General features: G+C 50.3%; 2 protein-coding genes across 3 annotated transcripts; both read left to right on the forward strand.

Annotated features, from left to right (window-relative positions):
* Nucleotides 1-4,297: 4,297 nt before the first annotated feature.
* Nucleotides 4,298-7,042, forward strand: MCEMP1 (mast cell expressed membrane protein 1). Its single transcript, XM_066277040.1, has 6 exons — nt 4,298-4,370; nt 4,672-4,761; nt 5,349-5,471; nt 5,797-5,922; nt 6,189-6,254; nt 6,354-7,042. The coding sequence occupies exons 1-6, from the start codon at nt 4,316-4,318 to the stop codon at nt 6,368-6,370; spliced, it is 477 nt and encodes a 158-aa protein (XP_066133137.1). The 5' UTR covers nt 4,298-4,315; the 3' UTR covers nt 6,371-7,042.
* Nucleotides 7,043-7,556: 514 nt separating this feature from the next.
* TRAPPC5 (trafficking protein particle complex subunit 5) lies at nt 7,557-9,696 on the forward strand. Of its 2 annotated transcripts, none has more exons than XM_066276502.1 (2): nt 7,557-7,606; nt 9,081-9,696. In XM_066276502.1, exon 2 carries the CDS (start codon nt 9,096-9,098, stop codon nt 9,660-9,662), a length of 567 nt encoding a protein of 188 aa, XP_066132599.1. In that variant the 5' UTR covers nt 7,557-7,606; nt 9,081-9,095; the 3' UTR covers nt 9,663-9,696. The 2 variants fall into 2 exon arrangements, with proteins under 2 accessions (XP_066132599.1, XP_066132600.1); XM_066276503.1 differs by lacking the exon at nt 7,557-7,606 and adding an exon at nt 7,774-7,897.
* Nucleotides 9,697-12,316: the final 2,620 nt, after the last annotated feature.

Below are 12,316 nucleotides of genomic sequence, written 5' to 3' on the forward strand. Positions count from 1 at the left end.
TACACACTATATATACACGTGGTCATGTGCGCACACAGTACACACACCAAAACCCAGTTGCCACCCTCACTCAGAGACGCTATGCCCGGAGACACACATGGAAATAGGAAGACACCTCTGAGGTATATAGACATGCCCACGGGGGTGGGGACATAGGGACACACAGACACATATACACTGCACAGACCCTCATCCTTCCAATGTCAGGTCCCCACCCCAGCCTAGATGACACTTGTCCTGGTCTGGACTCAGTGCCCTATAAGGAAAACCCCAGCATTCCTGGGAGCACAAATCCAGGTGATCCAGGGTCCAGTTTCCTTAGAATCCTAACCTGGGATCTTAAACTCAAGCCCCTGAGAAATGCAGACTTCAGAACACTTGGTGGCCAGTCTTGAAAGGGGCCCCAAACTCAAAAGTCAAAGTCCCCAGCAGCATGCGCCAAGGGTTGGAGAATGGGTAATAAGGTGGGATCCTGTTTTTCAGAATGTCTTGGACTCTTTCCACTGCCACTCACCCTCTATGGTGGCACAGCCTCCCCCTAGCCCCCCCCCATCTGATCCTGGGGGCCATAGGTGAGATCACAAATACTACTGATGCCTATAAAGCCAGCCTACCAGACCCCAACCTAGGGATTTCCCTCTCAGTTTCTTCCTTCTAATCCAACTGTGATACTAGGGTCAGAATGAGACCACTGAGTCAAAAGTGTGTCTAAGACCAGATGAGGTGAATTTTGTGCCTTGCCCTCTCCCTCAATGATTTGTGTGTGTGTGTGTGTGTGTGTGTGTGTGTGTGTAGCATTCCCTTATACCCAGGCCCAATGTGTATACCCCTGTTTCCAAGTCTCCCTTCCCTCCATAACTGGCCCCCTAGGAAGGTCCCTTCAGAGCCCTCAATTCCAACATAGGCATCATTCTGTCCCAGAACACAGACTTGGAGATTACATCTCACTGCTTATGTGACCTAGGACACAGAAGCCCCATTTTTGAGCCTCCCTTTTTGGTAGCCAAGATTCTTCCAGTTGCAAGTTCCACAGACCCCACTTCAAACTAGCTTGAGCAAAAGTAAAAGGAAGATTCTGAATTATGTAACCAAGAGGCCTAGATTTAGAACAACAGATTTAGGTGTAGCTAAGGTGACCAACTTTTTTACAATGAAAAGGACAAAAATAAATTGAAGAAAACAATATTGTAAATAAAAAACATTTTATTCATTGCAATGATAATACACTATAATATAAATGCATAATAAAAACATTTGTAAAATTTTATATTATAATCATGCTTATATGCCTAGTAATTTTTAATAATAATTGTAAGAAAAAAGTACTTATTTAGATACAGATAAGTCATATCACACGCAATGGATCGACTCTGCATTGATCAAATACAGATATTTACAGATTAGTCTTCCAATATCAAAAAGGAGGACATGTAGGAGGACACTTTTCGAGGGAGGACGGAACTTACAAAAGAAGGACTGTCCTCTCTAAAGGAGGATGATTGGTCACCTTGGTATAGCTGAATCCAGGGTCTCAAATGATGTCTCCAGAACTCAACTCTAAGGTCTTCATTCCTCAGTGTTGGTTTCACTCAAGCAGGTTCTCCCTGTCACAGCTCTAGGCTTTACATTCTCCCAAATGTGAGAGCCCCAGTGGAGGGGGGAAAAAAAGAAAGAATAACTTTTCTAGGTTAACCCAACATAAATCCCAGGCCTAAGTTTCATTGGTCTAGTCTCGCTCATTTCCCTGCCCTGTGCCAAATCTTAAACACTGATTTGCTGGGCCTTGGATCATGTGCCCACTGCAAGCCAATCGCTGATTAGGACACATTTTCTTTCTTAAAAAAAAAACTGTTTACCCCATGAAAGGGGCTAGGCAGGCAAGCACATGGAGCCCTCTCAGGCCACTATTACATGTCTTTCTGTGGGTCTCTGTCATCACTGCCTTTTTCTCAACTTTCAGAGGGCTGGAGACCAGTCATTGCCCCATCTGAACCAGGGAAATATATGTCTGTGGCCCTGCCTCATACACCTGTCCATCAGAGCAGAACCAGCTTTCCATTTGTCCATCTCCTCTGTGGCTGTTACATCATAAGTGGTGAATTGCTCAATGGCTGACTGCTTTCTACCATCGGAAAAAGGAGCTGCATCTACTACTGCTAAGACGATCTTACTGGAGCAAAGTTGGCAATAGTTTAGGAAAGAGAACATTATCCTCACCAGATCTTGGGGGACCATTGCAAAGCTACCTTGAATTTAATCACATAGTTTAAACCTAGAACGTAACACCTCCTGCACATTGTCAGAAAATCGTACTTACTTTTCCAAACAGAGAAAACTATAACACTCTAGACCAGGACTGTTCAACACTGGTCAACCAAATTGAAATGCACCTTAAGCATAAATACACATTTGATTCTGAAGACTTAGTACCTCCCAAAAGTTAAACTTAATCTATAATTTTAAAATATAATCTACATGCAAAAGTAATAATATCTTGGGTATATTATGCTAAATAAAATATGTTATTAAAATCAATTTAGCTTGTTTCTTTTTTTTTCTTTTTCTTTTCTTTTCTTTTTTTTTTTTTTTTGTATTTTTCTGAAGTTGAAAACAGGGAGGCAGTCAGACTCCCGCATGCGCCCAACCAGGATCCACCCGGTATGCCCACCAGGGGCCAATGCTCTGCCCATCTGGGGCGTTGCTCTGTTGCAACCAGAGCCATTCTAGCACCTGAGGCAGAGGCCATGGAGCCATCCTCAGCGCCAGGGCCAACTTTTTGCTCCGATGGAGCCTTGGCTGCAGGAGGGGAAGAGAGAGACAGAGAGGAAGGAGAGGGGGAAGGGTGGAGAAGCAGATGAGCACTTCTCCTGTGTGCCCTGGCTGGGAATCGAACCCGAGACTTCTGCATGCCAGGCTGATGCTCTACCACTGAGCCAACCGGCCAGGGCCTGTTTCTTTTATCTTTTTAATATGGCTGTTAGAGAATTTTAAATTAAACGTGGATGGTATTATATTTCTCTTGGAAGGCACTAGACTTACAGAGAAAATTCTAGACTTGCACAGAGAAATTTCTCTAGACTTACAGAGAAAGTTTCCTATACATATTGTCTCATTTTTACCCCCAGTTCTCAGATAGTCACAAAGAAGGTTTTAAGAGACCTAGACAGAGTGTAGGCATGTGAATGCATGAATTTGTATATTTCTCTGGGTAAGCATATGTGGAAGCATATGAATAGGTGTGCTATGTGTATATGTGAGCAGATGTGTGATTGAGAGTGACTCTGCTGCTTCTGAGTGTTTCTTTGATTGGGGTCTTCAGGTTGAGGGAAAAGTAGTTTCAGGGAAGGTCAAGGCATGGGTCTGACCTCAGTACCAGATGTGGGTGTGGAGTTCCAGTGGTTAGCACTGTTACCTCACATCCTTTCTTCTATGGGGCCTTGAAGAAGCAGAATTTCTTGAAGTGGAGTGAGGGCTGGGATTATGGCAGGAGGAAGAAAGGTTTGGGGGACCCAGGAATTCTGTCTCTAAGGATGGCTGCCCCTACCTTAAAAGGTAACACTGAGGTGTCACAGCTTCTCTCTTAAGAGAGAGGATATAGGAGACTGGGGTTCATCCAGATAGACATACATGTGCATGTGCTCACACATATATACACAGCTTCCTGTAAAGTTTCTGATCATTTTTTAAAAATTATTTTTATTGAATATAATTGACATAAAGCATTATATACTTTTAAGATGTATAACATGGGCCTGACCTGTGGTGCCGCAGTGGATAAAGCGTTGACCTGGAAATGCTGAGGTCGTCGGTTTGAAACCCTGGGTTTGCCTGGTCAAGGCACATATGGGAGTTGATGCTTCCAGCTCCTCCCCCCTTCTCTCTCTCTGTCTCTCTCTCCTCTCTCTGTCTCGCTCTCTCCCTCTCTAAAAATGAATAAATTAAAAAAAAGATGTATAACATGGTGATTTGATACATTTATATATTTCAAAACGATGACTAGCATTAGCTAACACCTCTATCACAAGTTCCTGACCATTCTGTTCTGTCTCTAGGCCTACTGACTTCTTTTTTTGGTCCTCTCTGAGACCTCTGGTCTCCTAAGACACTTCTGGATCTAAGGGTGTGAAGATGCCCCAGGGTGGGAGGGGTTTGGATCCCTGAAAAGAAGAGGCTGACCTCTCCTTCCTCCCCCACACCCCAACCCGGAGATTTCCTCATCTGTGAAGCATCTTCCGGTGGGTTGAGGATGTGTGGACAAATTGGCAGACTGGGGACCACGGAAGCGGAGGAAATCTACATAAACAAGGAGGTCAGGATGCAGGCAGCAGCCTTCAAAGACAAGCAACGGGGGGCCCCAGCCAATAAAAAAGGTTAGTTACCTTGGCATCTGGTGCAGGGGTGGGGCAGGTCAAGAGGGAGAGGTTGGGATGAGGGAGCTAAGGAGCTGAGAGTGGGGGGATGCATAGGGCTTCTTCCCCTCCCCAAAAAGTTCTGTGTGTATGCCTATCCCCCACCCACTTGTCTTAACTAAGAAGCAGATCTTAGGTACCACTCCTTAACTTTTATCCCCAGAAATGTGTGCAGTGGTTCAGTGAACCAAGATTTCTGAGCCCCCAATCCACTCCAGAGCTCCAGGCAGGTCTCCAAACCCTTCTCACTACCTACCCATAGGTGTAGATGACCCTGCCTATGAGAATATCATCTTGACCTTCAGAAACCGGGACCAACCAAAAGACAGTCATTCACCTCCCAAGAGTGAGGGTAAGCAGCCACCTGCCAGCCCACATCCCACAGCCTTCAGAGAGGCTCTGTGGGAGGGCATCTCAGAGATAGTGGGCAGCATGTAGAGGTCAGGGGCAGTGGTGTGGAGTATGGTGGCATCAAGGTGTGACAGTGATGGGAGTAGCTTTGTAGGTGGTGATGTGGTGGTGGTGAAGTGGAAGTGTTGGTGAAGGTTTGGGTGATGGTGATGGTGAGTAGGTGACATTGTAGTGGATTGGGAAGGAATTACTTAGACAGAGTTAATGAGGGTGCTGTGGATGGGGACAATGCAGGCAATAACGAGCACTGATGTTGGTGGCTGTTGGTGACAGCTATTGCTGACACTGATGATTGCTGGTGGTGAGGCCAATAGGGGAACATGACAGTGAAGTGTTAGAAACAAGTGCTGGTAGTGCAGGTCAGGGTTCATATTGGTGGCAGTGTTACTGATGGTCACACCTACTAGTGGTATTGGGAAGAGTAGGTGTAGGTGACAGAGCTACCGATGCTGTTGGAGTCAGTACTGATAGCCTAAGTTGTGGTGTTGAACCCTGAAGGTCACCTGCCCTGCCTCTGCTCCATCCTAGCCTGGTCAAGACCATCCTTGGACATTGCTCAAGCCCCCCATTGGTTGCAGAGAGCCATCGTGAGCTTGTATTTTCTTCTTGCCCTGTTTTCCATCATTTTGTTGGCTTGGGTCCTGGTGAAAAGTGAGTGGGCTTTTGGTTTTGCTGGTGGGGGAGGGGACTGGAATAATGTGGCAGGTTCTCAGGGGCTGGGGAAGCCCAGCATTTTCACCATTCCCTTTCCCACCAGTTCCTCTCCCTCCCCCACTTGTGCTCCTAGGCTGCAGAACTAGGGCATTTCAAGGGTTTCCTACACGTGCTGCCTCCTGCATCCAGAACAGATTCTGAGATGTCCCAGGAGCTGCTGGTCTTGCAAAGGGAACTCTGGAATGGACCTGGTGATGGCCCAAGGGGTCAGGGTGGGGGTAGAGAGAGCAGCCGTGACATATATCCCCACCTACACCCTCAGTCTACATCTCGGCGCGTGAGTGCCAGGAAGGGCAAGAGCAGGGCTGGAGCAATATCCAGAAGAACGTCAGCGATGTCAAACAGAGCATTACTACGGTCAATGACAAACTGAAGAGGCTGTCAGCAGGTGCCCTTATGAACTTTTACTGCATGGACTGTGGTGTTGGGGAATCTGAGGAGGGTACAGCAGAGGTTTCGCTCTCCCAGAGTGTAGGGTTTGGAGGGGTGATGGATGTCACCTTCCAGTAACTTGGGGGTATTTAAGTGCTGCCGGGAACCCCAAGTGCAGGGCTATGCAGCACCCCAGCCTGGGGGTTTGGGCAAGGAGGGGACTTCCAAAAAAGACCTCAGACAAGACCCCACCCTCATTTTTCCTGTTTCTCCCCACCCCAGATGTAGGAAAAATCAAAACTCAGGTACAGATAATCTCCGACATGCTGGAGAAACTGTCAAATCAACGTAAGTTGAGGCCAGGAGAGGCAGAGCTCTGGAGTTGGCCCTAACTTCTCCCAGGACAGATCTGCTGATCTTGGCTCTTTCTACCTCCCTCCTCCGCAGAGTCCACACCTCAGTAAACAAGAAGACATGGAGGCCCTGGCTGCAGCTTGGAGGACAGGGTACCTCTCAGTAAAGATAAAAATATGGGGCTCCAGCCTGCTCTGAACCTGTTCATCATCCCCACATATAGAAAATCATGTGTCATGGCTAACGAGTGTTGTGGGGTTGCACGTGTGCATGTGTGTGTGGGGTAAGCATTTCATGGGTAGAGGATGGGTATTTCAGTGTGCCCCATAGGAATATGTATTGGGTGAATGTTGAATGTGGGAGTCACAGAGGATGTGGTATGCACATCTGTGTCACTGGTCATGTGATACATATGTGTTATGGCATGTTTTGAATGTCATGTATGTCATAGTGGGTGACTGTGTCAGTAGGAACCACAAAGGTGTGTCACAGTGTGTGTGGGTGTTGGTGATACGTGTTACCCTTGCATGTTTCACTGTTGGTGTGAATATGCATGAATGTCCTGCAGTATGTTGTTTGTATAAATGTGCCATGGCAGATGTGCATGTGGAGCATAATGTGGAAACCTATCATTGTAACTGGTATCTTGGTGTGTGTCCTGTCACTCCCTGTGCTCATGTGGACAACTGTGTGTCAATGTGAGTGTGCTTGATTATGTCACTGAGTGTCAAAGCATGTACACACATGTGTGTTTCTGCACTCATAGTTTGTGATTCATGAAAATAAAGGCCAAAGAAAACCTGTGGCTTTCAGATCTATTATCGAGGTGACTAAGGAGCTTTGGGGAGGGTCTGTAAGTGTTTGACTTGGGGGATGGGGAAAGCCACACAGTGAGCAGGTGGACGTTATGCCAGAAACTCTGGGGACACGAAGATGTGTGAGAATGATGTCCTGGGTGGGTCCCTGTGTCCACGAACCTGTATCCAAGAAGTAACTGAGTCCCTGTGCCCTTGAACTTGGGTCCACGAGGGTTTGTGGCCTGAGATGTACATGTGTACACATGTGCCACTGAGAGACAATGTCCATCGTCAAACATGTGCCCGACCATGTGACCATCCATGCCACTGTTCCCCTGAACGTGGGCCAACCAAGGCCAGCGAGGACCCAAGACGCGGAACCTCAACCCTGGGTCAGGTTGCGCGGACACGCGTGCCACCTAGCGGCAGGTCTCGGGAATCACAGGGCGCGCGCCCCGCCCAAATGCCTGCCCACTGCAGTGCGTGCGCACATGGGGTCTTTTACGACGTCGTAAAGCAGCTCGGCCGAGTCGACGGCCGCGGTTCCCGGTGAGCTCTTGCCTGCCCGCGCCCTATGTCCGTGCCGGGTCTCTTCTTCTCCCGACCCCTCCCTACCGGCCTGTGGGTCCTAAGCCACGGTCTCGGCGTGCGTGATTCCCGGACCGTCCGCTCCGTCCCACCCAGGGGAAACGCAAAGAGGGATTCCTCGGCCCCTCTGCCGCTCCGCGCCGGGGGTCTAGGGACCCCGGCCTTCCCGCGATTCGGCTCACTGCCGCCATCGCAGCCCAATAGAGGGGTCTCAACACACCCCTCCCGTCTCGCGCGCTGGGCCCTCCCCACGTAGGTGGCTGCTCACCCAGGCGGGGGCGCCCGGGAGCCCCTGGCATCCTATTGGTCTGTCCATCCCTCTCAGACTTCTTGGGGGCCGTCTCAGCATCCTCAGACCCCTCGGGCCCCTGGCCTCGTCCCCTGGTGGGCGCTGGATTCTCAGTTCCCCTTCCCAACCCTACCCTAGGCGCGGCCTCACACCTGAGTGGGCGAGGGTGGAGGAGAAGAGGATGTCTCAGCGCCCTTGGGATCCCCCCTTTCGCTGCCCCCTCCACTGCAGAGCCACAGTATGGAGGTCTCAGTACCCCTTTGGGGCTTTTCTCCTACAGCCCCCTAACGGGTCTCTCTCCCACCGACTGCTGTGGCTTCTAGCACTGGGATGGAGGATCACAGCGCCCCCTTAAACTTTAACCCGGGTCTGTTGATCAGCCCCCTCTCTCTCGTCCTGCCACCTTTCAGGAGAGCACCGGGGCGAGGGGCTCCCAACGTCTTCACCTCCTCCCCACCCAATCTTGCTTACAATGCAGAGCCATCCCTGTCCTAAGAAGGCACGCTTTGTGCATGACAAGTTGTGACAAGTTGGCGCTGCCGGCGCAAGGTTTGGAAGGATTCCCAGATCCCTTCCTGGCTTGCCCTGTGTATCTTGTTTCTTCAAGCCTCCAATCCTGGCCATTGGTTTCGACCCCCTCCCCTCTTCAACCATAAGTGTCTTGCTTTCTGCACGGGAGAAGAGAAAGGAAGAAGGGATACAGGGGAGATAGCTTCACACTCAGGAAGTCAGTGCTGGAGCAAACGGCAGTCCTCTCATGGCCTTCACCCTTCCTGTCCTCATCCAGCTCTAGGTCTGATGTTCCCACCTCCCTAATTAGTTTTCTAGTTGCTGCCACAGGTATTGGAAGGGGCCCGAAGGTGTTTTTCATGTACAAGGAATCACCTGTGGTTTGGAGTTTCCCATGCCTCTTGTCCCACTCTTGTCTCTCCTCCCACCTTCCCTTTTAAGTCCTCTTCTCCCTTCTGTTTGCTGGCTAGGCATAATAGAGTCAAGGTTAACGCCCAAGTGAATGCCCCTTTCCCTTCCATTCATCTCTTCCCATGTGGAAAGTCAGAAGTCAGCGATAGAGCACGTGGGTGGGATGAGGAGTCCCAGGATTCTTTCTCCTGTCCCTGACACTGGTATTGCCGGGTCTCTCCACAGAGCAGTGGCGACGACATGGAGGCACGCTTCACGCGGGGGAAGTCAGCACTTCTGGAGCGCGCTCTGACACGGCCACGCACGGAGGTGAGCCTGAGTGCCTTCGCGCTGCTGTTCTCGGAGCTCGTGCAGCACTGCCAGAGCCGTGTCTTCTCCGTGGCCGAGCTGCAGGCACGCCTGGCCGCGCTGGGCCGCCAGGTGGGTGCGCGCGTTCTAGATGCGCTGGTGTCTCGGGAAAAGGGTGCCCGGCGTGAGACCAAGGTGCTGGGTGCCCTACTCTTCGTCAAGGGCGCCGTGTGGAAGGCGCTCTTCGGCAAGGAGGCCGACAAGCTGGAGCAGGCCAACGATGATGTGCGTACCTTCTATATCATCGAGCGGGAACCGCTCATCAACACTTACATCTCTGTGCCCAAGGAAAACAGCACACTGAACTGTGCTAGCTTCACGGCGGGCATCGTGGAGGCAGTGCTCACGCACAGTGGCTTCCCCGCCAAGGTCACAGCACACTGGCACAAGGGTACCACACTCATGATCAAGTTTGAGGAGGCTGTCATCGCCCGAGACCGAGCTCTTGAAGGCCGCTGACCCTGCTAGAAATAAAGGATGAGAGAGACCTCTTCCCATGTGTGTCTTGTGTCTTTCTTGTGTGGGGGTCTCAGAGATCCACTAAACACTACCCAGATCCCTGCTCCAGGCTGATGAGAGAGCCAAGGTCCAGACTATCCATGCTATGGGGAGGGCCAGGTTGGACCCAACTTGGACTTTCAGGTAGGTGGGCTTTCAGATAGGTTTTGGGGAGTCCAGGGGTAGGCAGTTGGGAGATAGACCAGACAGAAAGAGCTGCTGGAATAGGGAGATGCAGGCAATAACGATTGGAGGCTGACTACAGGCAGGAAAGATGGAGGAGAGAGGGAGAGAGATTAGTCTCATAGACTCCTTTAGATTGGGGCTACACACTTCTTTGTGTGTGAGAGAGAGACAGGGACAGACAGGAAGGGAGAGAGATAAGAAGCATCAACTCAACTCATAGTTGCTGTACCTTAGTTATTCATTGATTACTTTCTCAAATATGTGCCTTGACCAGGGGGCTCCAGCTGAGCCAGTGACCCCTTGCTCAAGCCAGCAACCTTTGGGCTCATGCCAGTGACCGTGGTGTCATGTCTATGAGCCCACGCTCAAGCCCATGACCTTAGGGTTTTGAACCTGGGTCCACAGTGTCCCAGGCTGACACCCTGTCTCCTGTGCAACCGCCTGGTCAGGCTGAGGCTAGCACACTTTCTGCAAAGGACCAGATAGTAAATAGCTTGTGCCCAGCAGTAGGTTGAGGATTGGGTGTGGTAGTGTGCCTGAAAATAGGCCAACCACTGTTTTAGACTTGTTACTCAAAGTATGGTTCAGCAATCAGCAGAGGCAGCATCTCTGGGGAGCTTGTGGGTAATACATACTCTCAGACCTACTGCCTCAGAGTCTGCATTTTAAGTAGACCTCTAGGGGGTTGCTGTGTACCTTGGTTTGGGAAACTGTTAGGGCATAGAATATTAAAACTTGAGTGACTGGGACCCACCTCCCTCCCCTCCTGAGATTCAGATTTTGCAGATTTTGGTGGGCTAGAAGATTTGCCTGTTTAACAAGTTCCTAGGAATTGCTGATGCCCCAGGGGCTACCCTTTGAGAACTATGGCCCTAGACACCTGGCTCTTAAGGGGAAGTGGGTGGGCTCACTTCAGAATCTGGATGCTTAAAATAGTTTAAAGTTAAATTTCTAAATACACAATTAGTATTCAAATACACATCCCTTGTTTAAAAAATACATCTCAGGCAGCCCTTTCCCTTTTGCCTACTAACCTAAGACTGATAACTTCTCCCCGAGGTGAATCCTGCCATTCTTGGGGAGACTTGTTCAAGTTTTCCCTGCTCCCTTGCCCCCACAGGACCTGTATAAGTCTCTTTTGAAAGGGAATCTCAGGTGCTTTTGGTTGCCCCCCACTTATGGAGGCTTTAAGGCTGGAATGGGTGCAACTCTTCCATGTGCTGTGTCCATCCTCCTTGGGCAGGGTGGCATTGAGAGGAAGACCTGAGGCACTGGCTAGATCGGGGCAATTTCAGTTGTCCCAGCGAGTGGTCATGAGCTGATGGGTTTCAGCACATTGTGAAGAAGGCAGTGAGTGTGTCTGCAGGATAAATAAAATTACTTGGCACTCAGTGCTGTAGCATAAGGTGATCAGAAAATAGCTGTTGGCTCAGGGAGGGGAGGGAACCCAAAGGAGCTGGAGAAGGGCTGGTTAGGGTGGCCGCCTGAATCTGGTGTGGAGGGCAGTGTCTAGCAGGCCAACAGGGATTTGAGGTCTGAAGTGCAAGAGAGGTCTGGGGATCTGGCAGAGATGGAAGCCACAGGCCCAGAGAAAGGAGAGCCAGAGGGTGTGGTGGGTAGCCACATTTTAGAGGGAACTGCAGGGGCCATCTTTGGGTTTAGCAGCCTGAGGTCCTCAGGGACCCTCATTGGGAGTGGCTTTCAGGACCTGCTGGGGGATTTGGGGCCAGATTTTAGAAGAGGGGCAGGAGGCAAGGATGACACAACCAGCTCTGTCCAGAGGCCTAGTAGTGAGGGATGCCAGGAGAAATAGGGAGGGAGGGGAGGAGATAGGGCTGGCCCCCAAGGGAAGTGGGTACAGGACTTGTAAGCCAGGAGAGGAAGGCTCAGGGTCTCTTTATCCCTGCTGATGAGAAAGGGGCTTGTGGGGAAAGGAACAGGTTTGGAACAGACTGTAGGATTGTGAGGCCGGGTACCCATTTGGGGCAAGGGAGGATGGGGAGAAAGAGCAGGTGGTTGTGGTTCCCATCCAGGTGGCTTTGAGTTCGGGTCGGGTGAGGAGGAGGAACCCAGCACCAGCCCTCTGGGGACTCGGGCAGGCAGCAACCCCTCGTTTAACAGGTCTCAAAGCAGGTTCCTAGAGAAGAGGTCATTTTTCCATGGTCATACAACTTGACAAACATTTATTGAGTAACTACTATTTGCCCTGCACTGGTGACACAGCTGAGAACAAAACAAAGGCACTGAAGCTTGTGTTCTAGCCAGCAGAGATGGCAACAAATCAGGAAATTCAACATTTTGTTGAGTACTGTGGTAAGAAAGAACAGTGGGGAAAAAATCAAAGTTGGGGTGTCATTTTAAATGAGGGAGGGGTGCCCAGGATAAGCCTTGCTGAGGGCTGGGGAGGGTGTGGCAACGTGCAAAGTCCT

The sequence above is a fragment of the Saccopteryx bilineata genome, chromosome 4, assembly GCF_036850765.1.
Source record: "Saccopteryx bilineata isolate mSacBil1 chromosome 4, mSacBil1_pri_phased_curated, whole genome shotgun sequence".
In the NCBI taxonomy this organism is placed as follows: Eukaryota; Metazoa; Chordata; class Mammalia; order Chiroptera; family Emballonuridae; genus Saccopteryx; species Saccopteryx bilineata.

What these genes read in the sequence shown, in the direction of transcription:
- MCEMP1 (XM_066277040.1), top strand. Translation starts at nt 4,316, where the DNA reads ATGCAGGCAGCAGCCTTCAAAGACAAGCAACGGGGGGCCCCAGCCAAT. An exon ending in TTCACCTCCCAAGAGTGAGG is followed by an intron (nt 4,762 to 5,348) that starts GTAAGCAGCCAC and finishes GCTCCATCCTAG; the next exon opens with CCTGGTCAAGACCATCCTTG. An exon ending in ACTGAAGAGGCTGTCAGCAG is followed by an intron (nt 5,923 to 6,188) that starts GTGCCCTTATGA and finishes TCCCCACCCCAG; the next exon opens with ATGTAGGAAAAATCAAAACT.
- TRAPPC5 (XM_066276502.1), top strand. Translation starts at nt 9,096, where the DNA reads ATGGAGGCACGCTTCACGCGGGGGAAGTCAGCACTTCTGGAGCGCGCT.